Source organism: Eurosta solidaginis, chromosome 1 (genome assembly GCF_040869045.1).
Source record: "Eurosta solidaginis isolate ZX-2024a chromosome 1, ASM4086904v1, whole genome shotgun sequence".
Classification (NCBI taxonomy): domain Eukaryota; kingdom Metazoa; phylum Arthropoda; class Insecta; order Diptera; family Tephritidae; genus Eurosta; species Eurosta solidaginis.
Window position 1 is genome coordinate 66,373,935 of NC_090319.1, and position 26,138 is coordinate 66,400,072.

Sequence of the window (26,138 nt, forward strand, 5' to 3'; positions counted from 1 at the left end):
GCAAAACTCTTTTATTTAAGTGTGAATATGCGCCAATAAAGCTAACTTTATAAAAAAAATTCCAATAAATTTATTTTATGGAAGAGTTTCAGTCCGCTGTTTACTGTGTTGATCCAGAAATAAGTAGATCCTACAGTGAAGAAAGCAGCAGAAATGCTGGACGAATCGTGCTTAAGCTGCAGTCGCGTCAATATATATATTGATAGTCAGGCTGCGATTAGGGCAATAACCTCACACAGTACTTCATCGAGAAGAGCTTTGGAATGAAAGGAAGCTTTGGAAAAACTTCGCTCCATACGTCTTTACCCAGGTTTCCGGTTATAAAGGGATAGCAGGTAACGAAAAGGCCGATGAGTTGGCAAAGGAGGGTACAACACTCGCTGAGTCGACGCTAGAGATCCCAATCCGTTTAGGAGAAATCAAAAGGAGACAGGAGTTGCATATGATCCATCAAACAGGAAAGGCGTTGACAAAAGCGCGAGGCCGCAAAATTTCTAAGATCATGTGCAAAGCAAAAGTGGCTCATATCTCTGAAGAGAGAAAACTTATACGCATACTGGCTGGACACTGCCTTCTGGCGTCACATGCTTATAAGTTAGGCCTTGTCAATAACAGCAACTGTAGGAAGTGTGAGCTGCAGTAAGAAACGGTTGAGCACGTTCTGTGTTCGTGTACTGCTCTCGCCAGATGAAGGCTGCAGCTATTAGAGGCAGCAGAATTGCCAGATATCGAGGCAGCAATTAAGCTGGATCCTAGAAGTTTGCTAGTATTTGCCAAGAGGACGGAGTTATTCTATAACATATATCCTGGCACCTGATTATGGCTCTTCCGTTTGCTCGTCAAACAAATTCTGGTAACACCATGGACACATTCAGTCAATGTCAGGTCTTTATTGTTCGACCTAAACTAACTCACGGTTATCGTACGATGATCAAACAATCGGAGGCTAAAAAGAACGAACGATTTTAAAAAAATCACATCCAGTTCAAGTTCTTGTACTCATAGCGATTAATTAAGGTACTTCCCGTAGGTTTCGGGAAATGTTACAGAACTAACCCAACAAGGGGAACAAATTATATGACCACCATGAATATGGAGCAAATGACTGGAAGACGAAAAAGGAGAGCGGAAGAGCGGAGGAAGAAGAGTATGAGATAAAAACTTCTTAAAATGCATGCAGATATACCAAAGTTATTGTGGAACAACGTCTGCACGTATTGCCTCAGTGAAATAAACCTGCAGGTTCGTTGCTTAAGTCTTTTGTTATGAAGTGAAAAGCTAAATGGTAGTTGTTGACGTTTTGAAACATTTGGCCTTGAAACTGCTTCTGCTATTGGGTAAGGAATATTTTTTGACAAATAAAGACTATTAGCTCCAATATTTTATTTATTTAGTAGCTCAAAAATATTGAAAACGACTAGACCGGGCGCTTAAACGCACTCAAAAGTATATGCGAGTGTGACTGAAATGTGGGTGTAAATCGAAATATGTAAATTTTGCCTTTTATTAACTTTCGAGGTTTCTTTAGTAATACAAAATTATGTAAGCCAAGTGTTACGCCTGAGTCAACAATTTGTGGCCCTGTTGCATTTAAGGCAGTTAGTAAGAGTAGGAGTGAAGCAAACAAATACGAAAAGTAAATATGTCTGGAGAAGCTACTTACCAACACATATGAATAGTAAATTTGTTGTGACAAAGCGCATTTAGTCTAAAGCTTCAGCTGGTTTTTAAAAGATGCCGTTTTGTGCAATTTTAACAGTTGTTTGGCGCTCCTACAAGTTGTTCAACTTTTTTGATGGTATTTTTTTTTTTTTTTTTTTGTTTTTTTTTTTTTAATATTTTCGCTGTTACTCAATAGTAAATGGAGTTAGAGTATTAAGCGATAAATGAAAATGTTGTTTTGCAGGAAGAGATTTGTGAGATGATTGCACTTTTTTTTTGCTTTGAAAAGCCACAACACTAAATTAGCCAGCTGTTGTTGGGTCTTCCAAGCAGCAAGTTTTTTTTTTTTTTTTTGCAAACCATCTGACCAATAAAGCAAAATTCAATGTGGTAGTTTTAGAAAAAAGCTTAACTACTTAGTTGGTAGTTTGTTGATTTCTTAAGCCGGTCATGTGCATATGTGTGTGTAATGAATCTACGAGCTCTTCATTTTGGCCTTCATTGGATGCGCTTTTGAGTCAATTTGTTTGTTGTTGACAATGAAAATGAAAGTGATTTGCTGCTAAATTTAACTTGGTTGATTATTTTAAGCACTTAAACTCTGATTTCTATTATTTGTGTTTTTTTCGAATTTGGTATAATTTATAACGAGCTTGTTTGCTTAATAATTTTGCAGCTTTTTTGTTTGTTCACTTATTATACTTTGTTTATTTATTTGATGCAATAATTTATGGAGCAACCAATGTTGTTGCTATTTTCGTTGCAATGAGCCAATTTAAAAGTCAAATAAACTTTTAAGTTTATTATAATTTCGCGCTTAGTTTTTAGTTTTACTTGTTGTTGTAAAAACTCAAACAAAAAAAATCATAAAAAATTTAACGCACTTGTATAAGCAACTATTATTTTCACCAGCTTTATATTACCATAAAGCAAGAATAATAATCACAACAACTAAAATTCCTTTTTTTTTTAACTACAACGTCAACAACTTTTATAATTTGGCCGCATATTTGACGTTATATTTTTTGTTGTTGTAAATTCCAAGATATATTTTACCATTCAAATAAACAAACACTATGCAGTTTATCGAAATTAAAATTTTTTTATTTGCATACACAATCTAAAAAACAAAATATTAAACGTGCTGTATCTCTTTTAAATATTTATCTTTAATTTTTTTTAGAAATTTTTTGTTTCAATTTCATATTCAGCGCACCATACTCGAACCCCTTCCGTTGTCGCCTGTTGCACATTACCAACTGAATTTTACGGCAAAATTATTTTGAATTTTGTCGTTGCCGCTTTGTTGGTTGCGATCTATGTATTCACTGTTGTTATTGTATAAGCTCAGCTTGCGCATGTGCACATGTGACGCTGACTTATGGCGTTAAGCTTTTGCGCAGGCGCAATGGTTAGCTTCGCCTTTTTGCTGTTTCCAACTGTTTATAAGCTTCGAAATAACTGCTAACGCCACCATTCGGTTATTTATTGTTTCTGGTAAAAATTTGACTGCGTTTATGACTTTAAATTGGGTTTTATGCTTTTACAGCTTACAGTGAAGCATTATTCGTTAAACTTAGGGTCACGAAGTGTTCGAGAAATCAATCAAATGCATTTCTCGTTTTACGCGAATTTTGGCATTCTTGTATTTACAGATTTTCCACACTTCCATCTCTTATTCGTTCCTCGCATTCTTTTCCACCATCTCTCACCCAGTCTCCTTTTCCATCACCTTTTTTCCACCATTATCACTTACATATCTGCTTTCGCTCTACCCTCTCTCATTGCCAATAACACTACTACCATCATTCCAGTACCAATACCATTCTCAGAACTTCCGCCACTACCTCTACAATCTTCTCTTACAAGTATTGCTATTACTACCACTACCATTATCACAACACTAACACTACCACCACCACTGCCCCTACCATACTCACTGTCTCTACCACGACCTATACTATCCCCACTAACTACTATTACTGCTACTACCACTACTGTTTCCACCGCTACTGCTAAAACCACCATCACCACCACACACATTGTCACTACCTCTACCACAACCACCGCCACTATGACTGCCTTTACCTTTCACCGCTACCCTTGCCACTACCAGTTCCACTACCACTATCACTACAACTTCTACTACCACTGTGACTGCCACTACCATTACTACCGCCACTACCACAACTACTACCACTACCTCTACCTCTACCATTAGCACAACGCAACCACTACCGTTGCCCCCGCCATTGCTACCAGCATTACCACTGCCGGTAGCGTTTCCACTATCACTACCTTACCACTACCAGAGCCACTATCACCACAATAGAAAAGCGGTGAAAGAAAGCGGTGAAAAATATGCGCATATTCTAAAATCTTTTTAAATTAGTTATACGCACTAAATATTTGTGAAAAATATACATAAAAACTCTAAAATTCAACTACAATTAGCGGACATAAATGTTCTGCCGTTATTTGATGCAAAAACATTGTAAACTACTTTTATAATAAATTTTGTATATGTGTAAAGAAGAATGGAGAAAAAATGTGACAAATGCAAAAGTAATATACGAGGAGAAGCGTCAAAAATTCGGTGTGAAGGGGTGTGTGGTAAATATTACCACCTAACAACAAAATGCTCAGGATTGGATCAATACAGCGTCACCAAACTTGAAGAATGTGAGATGCTTAGGTTTATGTGTACTGACTGTGTGCAGTATGTACATAACGTTGATGACATCCTTAAAGATATGCAAATGGTGGTAAAGCAGAATGGACAACAATTAGCAGAGTATAGAAGTGAGTTTGATAATTCACTAAAGAAAAATGAGCGAGAGATTAAACAAGTACTTAAAGCAGTGGAAGTTGCATTTAGTGAAAGAATCAAAGCAATGCAAAAAGCTCAAGAGTCTTGCGAAAGAAGTGTGAAAGAAGTAAACAAAATCCGTGAAATAGCAGAAGGGTTCAAGCGAAGCAGTGAGCAAGTATGCGAAGAGTTAAAAGGCAATAAAAATGACAATAAGAAAATGATTGAAACAATTAGTAATGAAAATAAAAAAATATGCACAGAAATAAAGAGAAACGGCAATGTTGAAGCCAAGGCATCGTATGCAGCTGTAACAAAAGCGTTGCCAGAGATTAGAAAAGTTGTTCCCTTAATAGTTAAGCCAAATACAAAGCAAGGTGCTGAAAAAACCAAAAATGATCTAAACTTGAATGTCGATCCAAAGGAGCTACAAATTACAAATATAGTAGCAAGACAAAGCGGTGTAGTGATTGTAGAGAGTGCAAATGACCATGATCGTGAGAAAATAAAAAATGCTATTGAGAACAGCCTCGGAAATAACTACAATGTGAAGATTCCTATGAAAGTGAAACCAACCGTTATTGTAACTGGTATAAATTTCAAGTATGATAATGATGAGCTTACCCAGAGAGTTAAACGTCAGAATAATTGTCTATCCGAAACAGATATAAAAATTGTCAAGCAGTATGAAGTTAAAAAAAAATGAGAAAATTTACTATAATGCCGTAATTGAAGTGGAGGTTGAAGCTTTTATGAATATACTAGCTGGAGAAAGGCTCAATGTAGGCTGGGAGCGGTGCAGAGTATATGATGCAGTGCAAGTACTATGTTGTTTCAAATGCAAAGGCTTCAATCACAAAGCCAGTGACTGCAAAGAAAAAGAAGTATGCACAAAATGCTTGGGTGAGCATAAATATGTGGTATGCAATAAAGAAGCAATAAATAAATGCATCAACTGCATCAGGGCAAATAAAGAATTAAATTTGGGACTGGACGAAAATCACGATTCCATGGACAGAATGTGTCCTGTGTATCAACAAAAGCTCATAGCAAGGAAGAGGAAGATTGGCTATTAGCAACCAACGAGGGAATCTGTAACCACAAAGCACAAGTCAAAAACTAAAACAAACCTGCGTAACAAAGAGCTTAACTTGGACTGTATATATCTTAATATTAATAGTATTACAGCAAATAAGCTAGAGCTGGAACATCTTATAGAAATAAAAAAACCCAGCATTGTTTTATGCGCGGAAACATGTACAACAGATAAAATCATGGATTCTGAGCTATGCATTTCCACATATAAATTCATCCGCTGCGATTCCCACAGTAGACATACAGGTGGTGTTCTAATGTATGTACATGAAAATTTACAATATAGCATAGTGTGTAATAAAGCTATTGACAGGAATGTGTGGTGCATTGTCATAAAACTTAAAAAATATGCGTTAAAATGGCAAATTGGTGTACTCTATCACTCACCAAATAGCAGTGATGCTGACTTCATGACATACTTAAACAATGTCATCAATGAACACCTCAGGGAATCTGACAACATTATAATAGTTGGAGATTTTAACATTAATATGAATATATCATCAACATACTCAAACCAGCTTATAAGTTTATTTGCACAAATGGCTATGGTACAAAGAAAAAATTTCAACACAAGAATAACTGAGCACTCCTCTACGAAAATAGACTTACTCTTCAGCAATAATGAGCAAGTTAAAACTGAACATGTAAGTGGATATAAAATTTCCGATCATGAAACAATTCATTTCAAAGTACCAACAGCTAAATAGTGCAAAATGAGAAAAGTTGCTACTGTCACCAACTGGGAGTACTATAGCGCAGAAAATCTTTTAAATCTGCTGCGAACGTGCGACTTTAGCTCTGTGTCTCATGTAGGCATAGAACGTAGAACTGAGATCCTGAACAATATTTTAACTGAAGCTATTCAAGCATTGACGTATGAGAAGAGGATCCAAATACAACTGAGGAATAAGTGGTATGACCGTGAGCTAAAGGAACTGCACAAAAGAAAATTTGAATTCTATAATACTGCTAGAAATACTGGCAACTGGGTGGATTATAATGGCATAAAAAAATATATAAAAAAACTGTTATGTATAAAAAGAAGAAATATATGGAAGATAAAGTGCTCGATAGTGCAGGAGACATGAAGCGGATGTGGAAGTCTTTAAAACATCTTGCTGAGCTCACCGATGACAGAAAGGTCGTTAGCAAAATAGTAATTAACGGTGAATGCCTTGAGAAGGAATACGATATAGCCAATGCCCTAAATACATTTTTTGTACAGAGCATAGCTGAAATTAATGATAGCATTGAAATAATTCCAATTGCGGCAGAAACAAGTGTAAATAATGCAATTGAAACTTTTCAATTCACCGACGTAGAGTTAGATGATATAATGAACATTACTAAATCTTTTAGAAACAAATATGGTGGAAAAAAGCTTTTGTCGGAGGGGGTATTTAAAGATGCCATGATTTACATTGCTCACTTCTACAAAGATATAATAAATGAATCAATAAACAGTAGCATTGTTCCAAATTGCTGGAAAGTATCAACTATAGTACCTGCGGAAAAAGTCAAAAATACAGTAAGGCCAGAGGAACTGCGCCCAATTAATACGCTACCCGCAGATGAAAAAATTATGGAAACGGTGGTTAAAAATCAATTAGTGGCATATCTAGATAAATACCAAATTATTATACCTGAACAATCTGGGTTTAGGAAAAGCCATTCTTGCGAAACCGCACTGAATATGGTTATTGCGGAATGGAAAGAGGATATAACTGATAAGAAAGTTGTGATCTCAGTCTTTTTAGACTTAAAACGTGCTTTTGAAACTGTGGATAGAGAGGAACTGCTGAATGTTATGTTTAATAATGGGATAAGAGGAAAATCCTTGGAATGGTTCAGAAGCTATTTGAGTAATAGAAAACAGAAGACGATAATTGGAAGTGCAGTTTCACCGGTTGCTGATGTACATATTGGGCTACCGCAAGGTTCATTATTGGCACCGCTATTGTTTACAATATATATTAACGATATTAAAGAATGCTTGAAATATTGCAATATTCGACTATTTGCGGATGATGCATTGATAACCATTAGTGAAAGAAGTGCGGGCTTTGCGGTATCGAAAATGCAAGAAGACTTAGACTCCCTCTACAAATGGCTATGCCATAGAAAGTTGAAAGTGAACGTGGATAAAACCAAAAGTATGATATTTTGCAAAAATCAAAGCATTATGGGTGCCAATAACCTTAGCAATATTACTCTGAAGATAAGAAATGTTGAAATTCAGCAAGTAGACAAGATCAAATACCTAGGAGTCTGGATCGACAAAAACCTTAGATTTGGAGAACACATAAGTTATTTAGAAAACAAAATTGCAAAAAAAATTGGTTTTATGTACAGAACTTGTAAATATATTAGTCAACGACACAAATTATTAGTGTATCGATCAATTATTGAACCGCACTTTATCTATTGTCCAACAATCCTGCTATTAGCAAATGACACACAAATAAAAAAACTGCAGATACAACAAAACAAGGCAATGCGATTAATTTTAAAATGTTCGCTTAGAACACCAAAAACTACAATGCTAAATATGTTAAACTGGCTCAGTGTAAAACAGTCGATATATTATTTCACATTGAAATTTATACATCATATGAAATTAGGAATAACACCGAATTATCTCAACGGGAGAATACATTTTAATCATGAAATACATAACTATGGAACTAGAAACAGCGGAAATATAAGACTGCCTAGAGTAAGAACGGAGTTCGCGAAGAAGACTTTAGAATATATAGGTTATAAAATGTACAATGAATTACCAAATGCGATAAAAGACTGTGAAAATATTAATAAGTTTAAAGCAAAATTATTTTTATACTGTAAGTCATTAAGCATGTAATGTATACAATTTATTTATATATATATATATATTTTTTTTTTACCTTGAACTAGGTCTTAAAGACCGTAAATAAATAAATTATTATTATTATAATTGCCATTACCATACCCATTGTCACTACCACCACCACTACCACTTCCACTACTACCATTAACAGCACAACTACCACTTAATGACTTAAGTATTTCACGCATGATATAATCATTTCTATAGAACTTCAAAGTGGACTCCATTTAAGTGAATGGCCCCAAGCTGAGATATATATTGAAAGTGAACAAATTTGCCTTCGTTGGCATATTGTTACAAGGGATTTTTTTGAGGCCCTAGAAATTTTGTGTAATGTTTTATCAGAATAGGGGCGTGGCACCGCCCATAAAAAAAGAAATGTCTCCCGATTTCCTCTTACAATAAAACTTAGTAAGTGAAATATCATTGATACAAAACTTTTTTTTTGGTAAGGTATAGTTTATAAGCCTACTCTACGACCCTATTGAACATCTTTTATATAACCGTGGAGGTGGTCTTTAACCAATCCCGTCCAGTTTAACTAGAAATATTTCCTGCTATAAGGAAAATATATTGTAACGAATTTGGGGAAATCCTGGTTATTATTGCACCTTCTGCTAAGGTTCGAATCGCCAAACTGTTGAATAAATCACTCCAATATTCAGCATTGAAAATTGGTATTTATATAGATTACTTTGGGAGTACTTCACAATTAGACTTCACTCCATAACTAATAGCATGCTTAAATCAAAACTGATTAGTCATTCGTCAGCTTGCGCTGCTTTTATACCCTCTGTTACCTGATCTGCATATTTCTCCAAAGGTCTAGACGTTGCACCTTCTAAAATTGTTGTATCTTCTGCTTGGTAATTTTAGTTATATGCGTGTGTATGCACGCTCAGCACGCTGAGTATATAAGAAACCCAAGACATATTATTGTTTTTGTGCTAACAGTGCTTCGCCCCATTCAATGGGCACGACCACTCACAAATTGTCATCAAAGCCCTCTAACGGGAGTCCAAGGAAACTGGCTGTTTCAACAGGGGCGGACCATAGGGAGATTGGTGTTAGAGCCGTAGGTTACACATTACAAATGAAAGGATGGTTGGTGTCATCGCATGCAGGAAATACATTACGTATGTCGTGGTTGATTGTGAACAAGTATGAGTTTAACCTGTTACAGTATCCAGAACGAAGTTGGGTCAGGGGGACTCGTGTCTCCCTTGGTAGTGCTGCTTTCTTCTTCTGCAAGGGTAGGATATTGCATATTAATAACAGGGTTCGCCGTGCGCGTCCTGGCAAAAGCGTTAAGCGGTTCTGTGTAAATTTTGCTTAGGGCCTGCTTATGCTTGTCTGGATCAAACGGCTGTGTTGGCAGGTGCCGGATCTCGTCATAGTGCTTAAGTAGATGTTCCCTTAATCCCCGTGGAGGCGGTGCTAGATCAAGCAGTTGTTTGCTATGATGTACTGGTTTAAGACAATTTAGTAAAAACTGCATGTTCAGCATTTCGATGCACTCTTTAATGTTGAACTCTTTGGCCTCACTATGTAGGTGGTGTTCAGGGGTCATAAGGAGACATCCATTGGCAGCTTTGATAGCTGCATTTTGAGAGGCCTGCAGCCTTTTCCAGTATGTATTTTTAAGACCAGGTGATCAAACTAGTGACGTGGTTAGCAACGTTTATTTATCTTTTCCAAAGGTGCTGCCGGCAAGTGACTTGATGATTTTGGTGCGGCCTTGTACTTTAGATACGATTTCGGTGGCATGCGCCTTGAAGGTCAGAGTATTATCGAACTTTACCCCTAAGATCTTTGGGTGACTGACAATCGGTAGTATGACACCATCGACGTGAAGGTCCAACATTTGCGTCATCTGTGTCTTCGACGTCGTAAACAGGATGGCTGTGGATTTTGTCGCTGATAATGCCAGGTTGTGCGAGTGAAGAAACTAGAGAGATCACGGAGATAGCTGTTTATTTCAGAAACTTATTCATCAGTTGAAGGGCCAGGTCCTGTTGCCATAATCGTGCAGTCCTTGGCATAGGAAATGATATATTACACGAGGTGCCGGTCTAAATCTTCTTAAAGGTATATCGCGCAAAATTTTTTGTTTTCCTGTACGCCCCAAAAATCTAATTCTCTGCACAGAAAGTGAGAGTAATTTTTATACACGAGCTGATAAATTGCCAAAAGGCAGTCATTGTGTTTCACGTGCTATTATGTGTTTCATATTTTGTATGTATATAAGGGTGGGTCGATTTGTATGGACGAAAGTTAACCGATATCGCGCCATAGATTTTTCGATAGGATTTGGGCTCAGGAAAAAAAGTTCTACTACGCATACCCAAAAAATAATTTTTGAGCCTGCGTAATTTAATTTTTTTGACTTTTTTTCGACTTCGATTTTTAAGGTTTTTTCATGACGTACTAAACAAATTTTCATATGCATACCCTGTCCGACCCAAAAATGTCCGTTAAAAACGTTGGCGATGACAGTTTTTTTTTTCAAAAAACTGTTATCGCCAACGTTTTTAGCGGACATTTTTTTTTTTCATTTTTTCTTTCAAAAAACTGTTATCGCCAACGTTTTTAGCGGACATTTTTTTCATTCTTATTTTTTTTTTTTCAAAAAACTGTTATCGCCAACGTTTTTAGCGGACATTTTTGGGTCGGACAGGGTATACATGAAAATTTTACAATCAAATAAATTTTTTTTTAGTAGGTCATGATGAGAACCTTAAAAATCAAAGTTTTTTTTGGGTATGCGTAGTGGAACTTTTTTTCCTGAGCCCAAATCCTATCGAAAAATCGATGTCGCGGTATCGGTTAATAAATCGACGCAGTCTAATGCACATGCATTAACTCATGAAGTCAATATATGTACATCTTAATATATAAAAATCACGTACTATCACTGTGTTTAACCGCGATGGACTCCTAAACTACTTAACTGATTTTCAATTTGTTTTACACCCCGTGTGTAGTTCGATCTAACTTGAAATGAATAGGACAAATTTTTTTATTTGATTATACGTAATAATAAAATGTTACGTATACGCACCGGCACTCACATTTTCAGGTGGTGGGGATATACTTCCGTGTAATTGGTTGGTGTTTAATTAAACAAAGTGCTTATCAATAAAAAATATTATAGCGAATGATATCAAGTATAGCACATCACCAGGCCCACCGATAAGGTGGGGGGTTAGCCCCGGGCCCGGAGTATCTGAGGGGGCCCGCGATTTAGAGGTACTATGACATTTTTTAATTCAGGAGAGTCTTTAGTTGTTCCATGTGCAATTTTTAAGCCGAATTTCACAAGCAACGAAAATCTGCTTTTCGTTTTAATATTATAGTGAAGTGAGAAAAATAAAAATCTATATATATAAAAAGAAAGGCTAAAATGTGTGTTAGTTGGTCGCCGGTGTTTGAAGAGATGCGTTGGTTGATTTTGTTCAAACTTTCACACAAGTTGCGTAAATCTCACGCGGTGGTTACTACATAGGTTTGGTTGCGATCGACGTACAGGGTCTCAAGATATAGGCCGAAACGTGGATCCGAGTACCCCTAGAACGTGTTTATAGATTATGGATAACAAATGAAAGATGTTGATGAGTGCTTTAGTAGAGGGTAATTCTCATACCCCTGGGTGACTAGGGTCTCGAGATATAGGCCAAAACGTGGGCCAGTGAATGCCTAGACAGTGTTTATACAATATGGATATCAAATGAAAGCTGTTGATGAGTGCTTTAATACAGAGTAATATATTATCCAGAGACGGACTGGGACTGGGATTAGGACTAGGACTGGGACTGAGACTCGGAGTGGGACTGGGACTGGGACTGGAACAAAATACATACCACCCAATGGGACAGGCAATAAGGGATGCAGAGAATGAGAAGAAATTGAGAGAAGAGAAAACAGAGAAGGAGATTGAGAAAAGGATAGAATGAGACGAAGATGGAGATAGATGAAGCGAAAAAGACGGAGGAAGGAGTGAATAAAAGGATTAGGAAAAAGTGAAGAGGGGGGAGGCAGAGTCAGACGGAAAAAGCTTATTAAAATGTATGCAGATAGGCCAAATTTAGGGCAGAACAACGTCTGCCGGGTCTTCTAGTTTTATTTATAAATTTTTCTTCACTAAAGTTCATTGCATAAGACTTTTGTTCCCTTCATGTAAACAATTTGCACGGTTGCCACAGCAAAACTTGTGCTGGCTTGAGCTTGTGCTGATGCTCTGTTTGACAACATCATGCGCGTATTAGCTTTGTTCACGGCAAGCTCCCATTTTGCACCCCCACCCCCTCCTACCCCCTTTTAAACACAACAGACATCGATGCAAACGCGAAACACAGAAGCGTCTGGGGCGAACAGCCAAACCCGTCTACTTTGTTAAACGCCATTTAAGTAATGCTGTAAAGTGGCATTTCGATGCCACTTATTTTTGGGCTTGCAGCCACACGCACACACACACAGCAAAACACTATTTTAATACATTTTAGTTTCTTTTATTTAAAAATATACTTTTTGGTTTGTTCATACAAATATATATATATATTGTTTTAAGTTCTTATTTTTATAATTTAGTTTTTCTGTCTTTCTAATTTGGTTCACTTTAGTTTTACTTAATTTTTAGCGTTTTGTTCTCACGCGGCGGCCGGCTCAATTCTAACTGCAAACTGTAGAAAAATACTGACGCTTCAAAGCGGCCCTGCCGCTATGCCAAAAGTGCATAGCGGTAAAATCGCATGATGCAGTGGCGTGATAGAGTCGAGTAACGGAAGATGCAGCCAATCAGAATTCTCTCCGTCATTCGACTCTTTCACCCAGTAACGCCAAGTGCATACATGCATGGTTGCATGTGGGGGTGATGCCAGCTATTTTAGTTTTTAGTTTTATTTTTAGTTTTTAGTTGGCTGGCACTACATGGCGCTACATCATCCCCCTTTGGAAAAGAAGAATTTGGCAAGGTGATCAGTCTTGCCACATTCTTCTTTAGGCTATATCAAAAAGAGTTAAAATTGAAATTTGCAAAAAGAAAAAAGGAAAAGTTAATTTTTAGATTTTGATAATTTAGTTTAGTTTGAAGTGAGCCGATATTTTATCTTGTATGGTAAGCTTATTGTATAAGCTACTACTATTACTACTACTTAACGTAAGTAAGTTGCTATCTTTTTATATTATTTAGGTGACATATATTTAGTAAATTAGCTCGTATCGAAATTAACATAAAAAAAATTTTTTTTTTTGTAACATTCCTTGGCGCATTCTTAAAATATATTCCTATTTAAAGATTAATTATTAAAATTTAAAAGTACTATAAATTTTAATAAAATGTTTGGATACGGTTTTTATGTACAGTTTTTTCAATTTAGGCCGTATTAAAAATTAACATTAACAGGTTGTTTAGTTTGGCCTTCATTGGCATGTTCTTAAAGTAGGTTTATATGCAAAGATTATTTTCGGCTATCAATTTAATTAATTTTTTGTATACGATTTTTGTGTACAGTTTTTTCAATTTTATTAATTTCATCAAAAATGTTTACATTTGGTCCATCGATATTCTTTATTATGTAGGGACCCTGATATATATTTCTATGTTTATTTCTCGGTTCTTTTTCTACTAAAACCCTATCATTAATTTTAATTTCTAAAGGCTTAGCGGTTTTATCGTATAATTCTTTATTTCTAATTTTATGTTTATTAATCAAATTCGTTGCCATTTTATGAGATTTTTGCATTCTATATTTTAGCTCTTTTGTATAATTTTCTATATTATAAATCGGGTCGATTTGTTCCTTTTGTAATTCATGTGGCATTGTAGATTTCCTGCCAAATATTAATTCGAACGGAGTAAATTTATTGTCGAAAACCGAACTACTTGTAGTATTATGTAAAAATGTAAAATATTTCAAATACGTATCCCAATCTGAATACGTTTCATCTAGATATGCACGTAAATATTCGTTAAAGACTCTATGGTTTCTTTCAACAGTACCAACAGTTTCGCAGTGATAAGCTGTTGAGAAATCATGATTAATTTTTAAAAGTTTTGTTAATTCCGAGAATAATTCATTTTTGTATTCCGTCCCTAAATCGGATCTAATGGCTTTCATTGTACCATATTTTAATATAAAAGTTTCAAAAATAGCACATGCGATAGTTTTTGCTGATTTATCTGGTACAGCTACTGCTACCAGGTATTTAGAAAAGTCACAAATCATAGTAACAGCGAACTTGTTACCATAGTTTGATTCTTGAAGTGGACCTATTGTATCGATAATCACTATATCAAATGGTTTACAGGGAGTTGGAGTGAGGACAAGATTTTATTTTGTTTTTGGTCTCACTTTATTTAAAAGACATTTATTGCAATTTTTCACAAATTTCGCTATATCACGTGTCATGTTTTTCCAGTAATATTTAGTTCTTAATTTGGCATATAACCTTTTTGTTCCGCAATGACCTCCTAACAGTGTGTCTTCGTGATAAATTGTCATAAGTTTTTGTTTCTGTTCATTGTCTGTTACGGTCTCTACAGGGTCCGTCAATATTATTTGTAATGATTTTAAAATTTCATTCCCGCGGATTTTAAAATTCGTAATTGAAAAATTATTGAAAAATATATCATTTTTTGGCCATTCTAATTGTTTAATATTGTGATTGTCGGCTGCTTTTTCCAGCCTGGAAAGTAACTCATCTAAATTCGTTATTTCGTTAGCAGTCACGATATTAAGTAAATTATATTTTTTATGTTTTAAATGCGCATAAATTTGTAAATTGGAGATCTCCTTATGTTTATTATATTGTATTGTTGATTTTACTCGCGGTATCTTTTTTGAAAAATCGTATGAAAATTTATCATAAACTTGTAATTTATTATCGTTAGAGGTCGTATCATTTAAACATATTTTTTCATTTTGTAATTCTTGTTGTTTAGTTTGTGATCGCGTTTTAATGGCTAAAACGTGTTTTGTCGAATCTTTAATCTCGTCTATACTTATACGCGAAAGAGCATCAGCCACAACATTCGATTTTCCTTTAATATATTCAATTGTAAAATTGTATTCTGAAAATTTAATCTGATTCTAGAGAGTTTCGAAGAAGGATCTTTCATATTGAATAGATAAACTAATGGTCTATGGTCTGATTTTACCGTGAAATGTGTACCGTAAACATACGGCCGAAAATGTTTTATAGCAAAATGTATTGCTAAAAGTTCTAATTCTATGATTGCCTTTTTCTGTTCGGCTTTATTGAAAGATTTTGATGCAAAGCAAATCGGTAGGTCATTATCTCCATGCTTTTGGCTTAATATAGCGCCACAACCACTCTTAGGTGCATCTACAGTGATAATAAATTCTTTTGAAAAATCAGGGTATTGTAATAATTGAGGAGACATTAATGATAATCTTAATTTTTCGAAAGCATTTTCGCAAGCATCATCCCAAACAAATTCAACTTTTTTCCGATTTAGACGATTTAAAGGGGCTGCCAGTGACGCAAAGTTAGGTATAAAACGCCTATAATAATTTGCAAATGCAACGAATCGCCTAACAGCGTCCTTGTCTTTAGGCTTAGTGTATTTTTTAATTGCGTCTATTTTTGAGTCATCTGGCAGCAGGCCTTTGAAGGTGCATTTATGGCCTAAAAAAGTTACTTCAGAACGAAGGAAATTGCATTTGTTGGGATTTAACTTTAACTTGAATTTTCTACAAGTTTCGAAAACTTTTTCTAAATTTTTGAGGTGATGTGTCTCGCTACATCCGATGACGATAACATCGTCAATGTACATAAAAGCTTGATTTGGCGAAATGCCTGAAAATGCTAATGACATCATACGTGAAAAAGAGTTTGGTGCTATATTTAAACCGAAAGGTAAAACTTTCCAACGAAAAGCTCCTCGATCTGTACTGAAAGATGTAACGTCTCTAGAATTAACATGAAGTGGTATTTGGTGAAAACCAGAAAAAAGATCTAAAGTTGAAAAATATTTGGCTCTGCCAAGATTGTCGAGTATGTCGTCTACGCGTGCCAACGGAAATTTGTCTGCGATAACCTTTTTGTTGACTGCTCTGAAATCAACGCACATACGATAAGACTTTTGGCCTGAAGGATCTATTTTCGGTACCAAAATTAAAGGACTGTTATAATTAGAAAAGCTGGGTTCTATTAAATCATTTCGCATTAAATTTTCGACTTGTTTATTAATTTCTTCACGTTGTGTATATGGTAAACGATAATTTTTTATATAGACTGGATTTTTATCAGTTAAACGTAGCTTTTGTTCGTAAAAATTATTTAAAGTCATACGATCAGTTTTTAAAGCGAATACATCGGCATATTTTAAGCATAAATCTAGTAATTGTTTTTGAGCATAACCCGGCATTTGATTTTTCAAAATTTTCGTTAATTCCTCTAATCGTTTTTGATCTTTTGAAGTTTCATTGATTTTGTAGACATTGTAGTTGGTGATATCTTCCGTTACGATATTGCAATTGTTGACATGTTTTACTTCGTCAGTAATATTTAAAATTTTTATAACTGGATTATTTGTGTCAACAATGCACTTTGCCGTAAAAACACCACTACAGATCTCTTTTGAGTCTACAAAAACGGGATTGTCGCATTCTGGTAATTTAAATAACCGATAAACTTCACATCTCGGAGGAATAACTAAAGAATCAGTGCTTGTGCCGTGTAAAATTGGTATATTTGCGTTATCTAATCCGGTATTAATAGATATGCTATCGCTTGCATAATTAATAATGCATTTATTTAATTTTAAAAAGTCTTTGCCGAGTATTCCGTCTGAAAGTATATTGAAATCGTCGTTAACTACATGTAAAGTATCCGGTATTAAAAATTTATATGCAATTAATTTGGTTTTTAGGGTTCCTAAAGTTGAATTTGTTTCGGCTGTTACGCCTGTTATATTAATAATTTCATTACTATCAAAGTTACAATTTTGAGATAAACTTGAAATTTTGGGTAAATAAATATCTGCTTGAGAATCTACTAGAAAAGTACACGGTTTGTAGGAATCGCTACATTGGAGTTCAATAAAATCTGAATAATTAAGGTTCAAGCAGTAGACGGATTTTAATATTTTTGAAGAAGATTCGGTTAATTGTCTAAATCGTGATCCTGATCCCCCAGTGTTCGCTCCTGAGGGTCGTTCACGTTTAAAGCGCGTACATTGGCATTACTTCGCGAATTTGAACGTCTATTATTATTATTAGCATTACTGTTACTACTACTAGGCTGATTGTTTCTATTAGTGCTATATCTGTCATTATTACCTCTATTAGAATTATTGTACCCATAATTATTATTGTTGTAGTTATTTCTATTGTTATTGTTGAATCTTGCATTTTGATTGTTGTACCTACTATTGAAATTATTACCTTTATAATTTCCTCGAAAGCTACTTTGCCAATTACCACGAGTACGGAATGCTAGTACTTGTCTTTCCTTAACTTCATTATTACGTTCAACAATCATTTTTGCAACTACGTCTTTTGAATCACTGAAGGTAGTTGAAGCCAGGATGGATTTGACCAATTCTGAACGAGTGTTCAACCTGCACACATTCACTGTTTGCTCTACGGCCATTTCATGTGCCTTGTCTTGTGTCATACCTTCAATAATCAAAGAACGTTCCAATGCGTCGGATAGTTCTTCAACGCGCTTAGCAAAGTCTGAGTAGTTATTATTGATGACATGTAAAGACGCGATTTTACCAGAAACAACTTTCGAGTTGTCGGGTTTTATTCTATTTCTCAAGGCAGTCTTTATGTCATCGACTGAATTTATTACGGTTGGTAATGCTTCGCGTGCTTTTCCAAGTTTGGATTTCAAAAATGCAATAAAAGTGCTATTTAAATTTTCATCTGAGAAGACTTCAATTAATTTTATTTTGTCGATAAAAGATTCTAATGCCAGTGGATCGCCGCTGTAGTTGTCCCTAATAATTGAGGCGCAACTGATAATGAATACCTTTTTCTGTTCTGAGGTTACCATGATTGAAATATTGTTATTCGATTGTAAATCTGAAGAAGTATTTGTTGAAGGCAAAGTAGAAGAATTTAAAGTAGAGTGAAAATTGGAAAAGTCAGCTCCTGAATGAAAATTGGAAGTGCTAGTTAGTAGGTTGTCTGAATTATTAGACGGATTTGCTGAAGGCTGAGTGTGTATAATATTAATTACTGACTGAAAATTTGAATTATTACTTTCTGCGATATCTGAGTCATTAAATCCTAAAAAATCTTCTTGACGAGCTAATGAACACCTTCCTTTAGAGCTTGATTTATCGCTGGAATTGCCCTCAGAATCGGACATGTGTTCGAAGTAGGGTAATTTTATTGAAAATTATTTTAAAAGAAAAAAATTTTGTAAATCAGGTAAGAATTTTGTAAATCCGAGTATTATTTGAAAATCCTGTTAATATTTGTCGCGTTTGGTATAAATTTTATAAAATGGTAAGTGTGGTTAAGAAAATTATATAATTTGTTTTTTTTGAAAACAAAGGAACATCCGGTCTGCGGATTTTCTCTAAATTATAGGCTAGAGAAATGCCTACCCCCCTTCCGTGCCGAACTTGTTTTCACAAGCCTAACCAAAATTTTTCCGAATATACGGCGATGTTTACGACCACATCGCTTTATATTGAAGGTATGAAAAGTATGACGTATATTATATCACGGACGCACCGCTTCTAATAAAATTTCCAAAATGTTTTTATAATTCCCATAGCAATCGAACAAAATGAATGAAAATATTTTATTGTTTCCAAATTAAATTCAGTTTTTGTATATGTATGAAGGCAAAAATTTCATTTCCTGGCATATCAGAGGACGATTTTATTATAAAATAATAAATTTTTGATTTAAAGAGGCTTAGAAACAGATTTGCTGTGATAATAATAAATTCAATATTATTTTAATTTTTCTCAAAACCATTTCGTAGGCGTTGAGGTTATTTGTTGAAAGTAAATTGTTTACAAAATACGAAAAACTGTTTGTCAACTTTTCGACATGGAAATTTTTAAATTATTTTCATAAGCGTTTTTTTTATATTTTTTTTTTCAAGAACTGGACTCTTATTTCTAAATGATTTATAAGCAAAAATTCACGGTTTTATAAGCTTAATGCAATTTCCATATTATTATAATAACCACTAAATTTCAAATATTTCCGAAAAGTTGCTGATTTAAATATTGCCAAAACAATAAAGTTTCAAGTAAATTTGCAACGCAAATCAATAGCTGAATGTTTGTATAGATAGGGCATTTGAAATTTATTAGTAGGCACATTAAAATATATAGTTGCTTACTGCTATGATCGGCCTTATGGCAAAACGCAAAACCCGAAATTGAAAATTTAGTTTACTTTGAATTATTATGCAAATTTTAAATTTTTATCAATGTTGGTAGAAATATATGTAAGAATAATTAGAAATAGAAATAAATGGTTACATACGTATATTTACGGCAGTTACCCCTTTCTGCTGCCGGTCTGGTACTGCTTTTTCATGGTGCTCCACTGCTGCCAATATACTCTCCGCTGCTGCTGTTTTTGCTGGAGATTCCTCTGTCGGCGTTTACTCTTCCGGATTTTTCTTTCTCTGCTGATAAAGTTGATTTCACAGCTTTAGCGCCATTATTTATTCGCCGTTATATTAAATGGTTTCTGGCGTGATTATGTGCCGTTAACCATGCGATTGGCTTTGTTTTTTTTTAGCGCTTTTGTTAGCTGTACACACCAGCATATATGTATATGTATATAAGCCAAAACTGCCGTGGCTTTATTATATTTAAAAGTTTTACGAAAATTTGTTTGTAGATAATTTTTTAAGTAGTATGTATAAATTTCGTGATATTTATGACATATTTGCATTTTTTTTTTTGCGTAGGGTTAAGGTTCCATGTATTTAGTTGAAAATGTCGAAATTTGTTAGAATTTAATATTAAGTAATGTAGTAAATTTTCGTAGTTTGAGTAGAAATTTTGATTTGTTTTCGCCAGTATTTCGAACTTGCACAATTTTTGTAATTTATTGATTTTATGCTTTTGTAGTAATTTTTTGAATTAGTTGAAAGTTTGAAAGTTTTTTTTTTGAAAAATTTGTGTTTAAAGAATTTTAGACTTTGAATTTTTATGTAATTTTTTCATTTTGTACTTTTTGTAGTTTTTTCTTCGTTTTAACATTTCTATATTTTTCCTTTATTTAAAACGACCCATGCACTATAGACTTTTGCCTTCTCACACTTATGCTGCTTCTTCCAGAATTTTGTCAAAATGGTCCAATAAAGGAGTCCAATGATGAGGCATATACCCACACATTTTGGGTTTCACTCTACGGCACTTCATAGTGTTTTTTTTTTTTTCAGCACATTTATTACATTCTTCACGCATTTTACATCTGTAAAATTTAAGACTGTCCAGTTTTCCACTATATTACAATCTGCAGATTGTGTCACGGTCGCCATGTAAAGTGGCATTTCAATGCCACTTATTTTTGGGCTTGCAGCCACACGCACACACACACAGCAAAACACTATTTTAATACATTTTAGTTTCTTTTATTTAAAAATATACTTTTTGGTTTGTTCATACAAATATATATATATATTGTTTTAAGTTCTTATTTTTATAATTTAGTTTTTCTGTCTTTCTAATTTGGTTCACTTTAGTTTTACTTAATTTTTAGCGTTTTGTTCTCACGCGGCGGCCGGCTCAATTCTAACTGCAAACTGTAGAAAAATGCTGACGCTTCAAAGCGGCCCTGCCGCTATGCCAAAAGTGCATAGCGGTAAAATCGCATGATGCAGTGGCGTGATAGAGTCGAGTAACGGAAGATTAAGCCAATCAGAATTCTCTCCGTCATTCGACTCTTTCACCCAGTAACGCCAAGTGCATACATGCATGGTTGCATGTGGGGGTGATGCCAGCTATTTTAGTTTTTAGTTTTATTTTTAGTTTTTAGTTGGCTGGCACTACATGACGCTACAATGCCATGTTTACGCGGCCACCGTGACGGTAGGGTGCTCCGAATACCACACCAAATGTCCTTGATTGAAGTATCAGGCAAAGCAGCACCACAAATTTATAAAGAAGTTTTCCAATTAGAAAGAAGTTTTTCTAAGCGGGGTCGCCCTTCGGCAGTGGATTGGCAAACACTTCGATTATATTTCTGCCAAAAGCTTCTCAGTAAAAACTCATATGTCTTGCAGCCGCCATTGGGTGGCTGCGTAAAAAATTTAGGTCTTGAACCGTCAGTTTGTAGGAAAAATTAAGGACTAGCACGAAGCAGTTTGAAAGAGAAGTTCGGTTTAAATCTTATCGGATGTAAATCGGCCCAAAATATTTTTATCTTATATTCGCACTGAACCTCTCACACTCTCATTCCGTATTCAGCCTTGAACCAGACGCCAGATTTAAACAAATAACATACAAAAACTTAAAACTTTTTAGCGAATAAGGCAGACAACGATCTTGAAAGTTTCATCCGCAAAGTCTAATACACAAAAGCTGAACAACGGAGCATAAATGGATTGGATAATTTTACCTAGCTCTCCTCTATGCAGCTAACAAAACTTGGGCGGTCCAGTAAATAAAGACGCATCGCATGGACTTCCAATGGGCAGTACCTTGTTAACACTCCAATAACCATACATAGATGAGTTTTGGGAAACCCTACTAACAGCGCTTGGAGTCAAAAACGGGCCAGAAAGACCTCGACACCCGACAAGCTTAGCTTGCTCAACACCCATCTGTCCAGAACAGAAAACAAGTAGAGAGGCTCTCCAAAGTCTGCAACGACAAACACTTTTAGTTTGCCAGTGTCAGCTTGGATCAAGAGATTAGCCCGACAGTTTCCAGGTATATCATTTTGCTCAGGCATCCAGATAATTTGTTTCAAAAAGTAGTTGTATGCTACTAATATAGTGAAAGCCCCATCCTGCTGCATCTGTATGGAGAATGATGAGGTGGAATCATCGAGCCCCTTTATGCTTGGCTGCACAGCTTTTGCCAGAACTTGGCGATAGTATTTCGGTCGCGACTTACTTGAATCTCCGTAGGATTTATTCAAGGTTGAGATCAGTCTCATTCTAAATTGTATCGTTGCTACGCAAAGACTCTCTATGTAGTTATAGCTTACGTCACTGTTATTTTATGCGGTATCAGGACGGATCTTCACGCTGTTCAAGTGAGCTTCCCTTACTATGGTAGCTTCCACCTAACCTAACCTAACCTAACCTAGGTCGCACTGAAAGTGAGGTTAAGCAATCCCCCACTTCCTACTTCACCCCAGGCCCTTCACCCCGTCTAGCCTGATTTCATAAGTGAACAGGTTCACCCGAATCAAGTTTTATATTAACTCCTCACTCCATTCCATCTTTGAGGGAATATGAGTGGTGAATGTGTCAACTTATGTTGAAGACGGCGCACAGAGGTGGAATCAAAGTCGTATAGTATTCTACACAAGGCCAGAGTGGTGAATGTGTCAACTTGAGTTGAATCCGGCGCACAGAGATGGAAACAAAGTCGTCTAGTACTCTACACAAGGCCAGAACACCACGGAAGAAATTCGGTTTGGCTACCATAAAGTGCAGCCAATGTACCACCTTTGGAGAGCATCCAGCGTAAGCCTATTGCACTCCGAAATCTGTTCAAAGCAACCGAAGCCTTCCAGTCCTTTCCTCCATATTGAACTGTACGGCAGCCTGCTGTTAAGCATATCCTTAAGGTACTTAACCCTATCGGATGGACCAGCGGTACTCCCCTAAAAGAAGATTCATATTTCAAACAACCCGACCCACTGTAGAATGTGTATTCAGAAATTTACCCCGGACAGAAGCATGTGGTGATTCGCATAAGCCACCATTTGGAAGCAACTACAGTCATGATTCTGAAGAACAACATTCATTACCACCACCTAAAGGAGGACGACCCCCTTCTCTCATTTTTCTTAATTTTGGCTCAACTCTTCCTAAAGTTATGCCACTTAACAAGGACCCTTTTAATTGCCGCTGGCAGGACTCTCTGTTAGGGTCTTTCTATGTTAAGAAGGACACCTCGTAAAAATGCTTTGCTTTCGAGGGATCCCTCTAAAAGTTTGAAAACCGAATGCAGAGCTACTTCTGTACACCTAGCTTCTTACAATAGGCGTATTGAGATGCCGCAAATTGCTCTCTAGGAATTTTTTTGGTTCAAAATTTGTGCATTAAGTTTAAACTTTTTGGTTTTCTTGTTAAACCAGAAGTATCAGAAAATTTTTGTTTCTAGATTTTTTAAACCTTTTGATTTTTTTTTACCGTTTTTGATTTTTAGTATTATGGTGAATGGTTAAGTTTTCAACCCTGTAGTAAAAACAAAATTATATGGAATCACAAATATTAATAAAAGAAATGATATTCTGTATCTGTGTTAAAGTGATGCTCATCTTGCCGACTGACTGGGTTTTTTAGTTTGATTTTATGTTAAAACAAAACAAACAAAAAATGCGAAAAGTAAATGAAAGCAGAATTAACATCAATAAAATTTTAAAGTAGGACACGACGATGAAACAAACAATTTTGTTGGTACTTACTACAATTTCAGTTAGGGCATGAATCATACAGAAAACCGCCTTTGCTACTACATCAGGTTGATATAAACGATCCGCAGTGTCGTTGATAAACTGTTAACGATAGCTAGTCTACACATTATAAGTGCTAACAAATCGGTATGTAAATGCCAATGTGTACATTAGGGTGTCTCTACATCGGTTGATTTTTTCCACAGTGCTACAAAATGCTTATCTTTGTACATTAAGTACAAGGGAAAAAACTAGCTAGACGTGGCTTTAGCGCGATCAATTTCAAACTCTACAAAATAGCTGGGGATGTAATCTTCGCCAAGTGTGTTATTGGGAAAAAAGTTAATCAAGATCAAAATTGACTTTATCAAAATTTTAATTCACTTTACCTTATTTTACCCATTTTTTCAAATTTTTATATTTTAATTTTTTTTTTAAATTTTATTCAACTTTATTTTATTGTATTTTATTTTAAATTATTTTGTATTATGATTGTTTAGCGACCTATTAAATGTTACCTTTTTACTTGCTGGCTCGAGGTCATATAAATAAAAACAAGGTATTTATATTTTGTGCCATATATTTCGATTACACATCGGTAATCGTCTTCAAGGGCGAACTAACAACAAACATAAAAACATATAATGTAACAAACAATAATTTTATATTTTAATCAAAACACTTGATACCTACATTATTTCACATTCGTACTGTATGAGGAGGAGTATTAAACTGTTTCTTTTTTGTTAACAAGTGTCTGTATGCTTGCGCTGTGCTATCAATATCTGTTTTGTAGTTCAGAGAAACTTCCCGAACTTGGGTTGTAATGTGCCGTACGCTATAAACGGTTGTTTGAAAAGCATTCTAACTGTTTTCTGCCTAAATTTTATTACGGGGAGCTTAATGCCTTCGAAAGTTTCATACTCCATAATCATATCAAAAAATAAAATGCTTCAACCTTACCGAGTTAACTCATCGAAACCGATCGCCTTCGTTAATGTTCATATTTAGCGTTACTTTCAAACGTTTTAAAACACTTTAAAATTGTTGTGTCATTTTTCACTGTGTAATAATAAAAAAGCTTTGCATATTTTGAGGCTGGTTGTGCTTACTCAACTGAATGAATTGGTGAACATAACCAAATATAATAAGCACCAGTAGTTATTCAGTTCTGGTAAAGTTAAACTTAGCTTAACGCGGCCATTTTGTCAGGTTAAATAAATGTAAAGCGCGAAAACCTCCGAACGGGTTTTAGGCCGAGCTTCTCTTCCAATTTGCGTCTTGCTCCTATTAATTTTTCCTAAAAATTGGCGGGACGGAACCTACTTGTTTTATGCCGACTCCGAACGGCATCTGCAAGGCAGATGAGTTGTCACTGAAAGATTTTCAGGGCAGAAATGCACGCGGAATGCTTGCCAAACACTGCTGAGGGACGACCCCGCTTAGAAAATTTGTTTCTTCTAATTGAAAAAACTTTTTTCTAAAATTTTGATGTTGCTTTGCCCAGTGCGCGAACCGAGGATCTTCGGTGTGGTAGGCGTAGCACGCTACCATCACGGCCGCCGTCAGGTTACTTAGTAAAAAAAACTTGTCTCTAAGGGTGTATTGCCGAGAGCCATTTGCCATGGTTAAGAAGCAAAAGTAACAGGCGAATTCCACGAAAATGTACTTACATATATCGACCTCTCATAAAATAAAAATTGTGTTTTTGTATCAATATTTGGATTTAAATTTTATTTAATTTAAAAAATTTTTATTTCTTGGTTTTACAATAATATATATGTACTTTTATATTTTTTTGTTACATCCAGTACGTTGTCAATACACGTTATGATTTTTTACTTTTTTCCCATACCAGTACTTTTTTGAAGGTTTTACATTTATGTCAGTAAAATAAATCATAGATAAAGTTCGTGATTGGTCTCCACTGCATTTCTGATGTATGTATGATTGCTAAGTTTCAAAATACTGTTATGAGTGTGAACATAAAATGGTTAGATCTAGTTTAAATTTAACGAGATCTAGATTGCGTACTTAATTCCTAATCGTTAATTAAATAATAAGATTTCCTATATAAATTTTTCCCAGCGATAATCGATAATTATGAACAAATTTTAGAGAT

General features: G+C 35.2%; 1 protein-coding gene across 11 annotated transcripts in view; it reads right to left on the minus strand.

The window, feature by feature from the left end:
- Positions 1 to 21,158, minus strand: part of LOC137233982 (cyclin G-like) — a 247,226-nt gene extending 226,068 nt beyond the window's left edge. Inside the window, exons 1-3 of one of the 11 annotated variants that reach the window (XM_067757600.1) lie at positions 12,978 to 13,080; positions 2,719 to 3,171; positions 1,664 to 2,413 (exon numbers count right to left, since the gene is read on the minus strand). In XM_067757600.1, coding sequence (XP_067613701.1) covers positions 1,664 to 1,703 — 40 coding nt within the window. In that variant the 5' untranslated portion in view covers positions 1,704 to 2,413; positions 2,719 to 3,171; positions 12,978 to 13,080. Of the gene's footprint in view, positions 1 to 1,663; positions 2,414 to 2,718; positions 3,172 to 12,746; positions 12,763 to 12,959; positions 13,081 to 19,915 lie in introns of those variants that run through there. The other 10 variants (XM_067757581.1, XM_067757610.1, XM_067757654.1 and 7 more) reach the window with 10 other exon arrangements.
- Between the last annotated feature and the right edge of the window lie 4,980 nt (positions 21,159 to 26,138).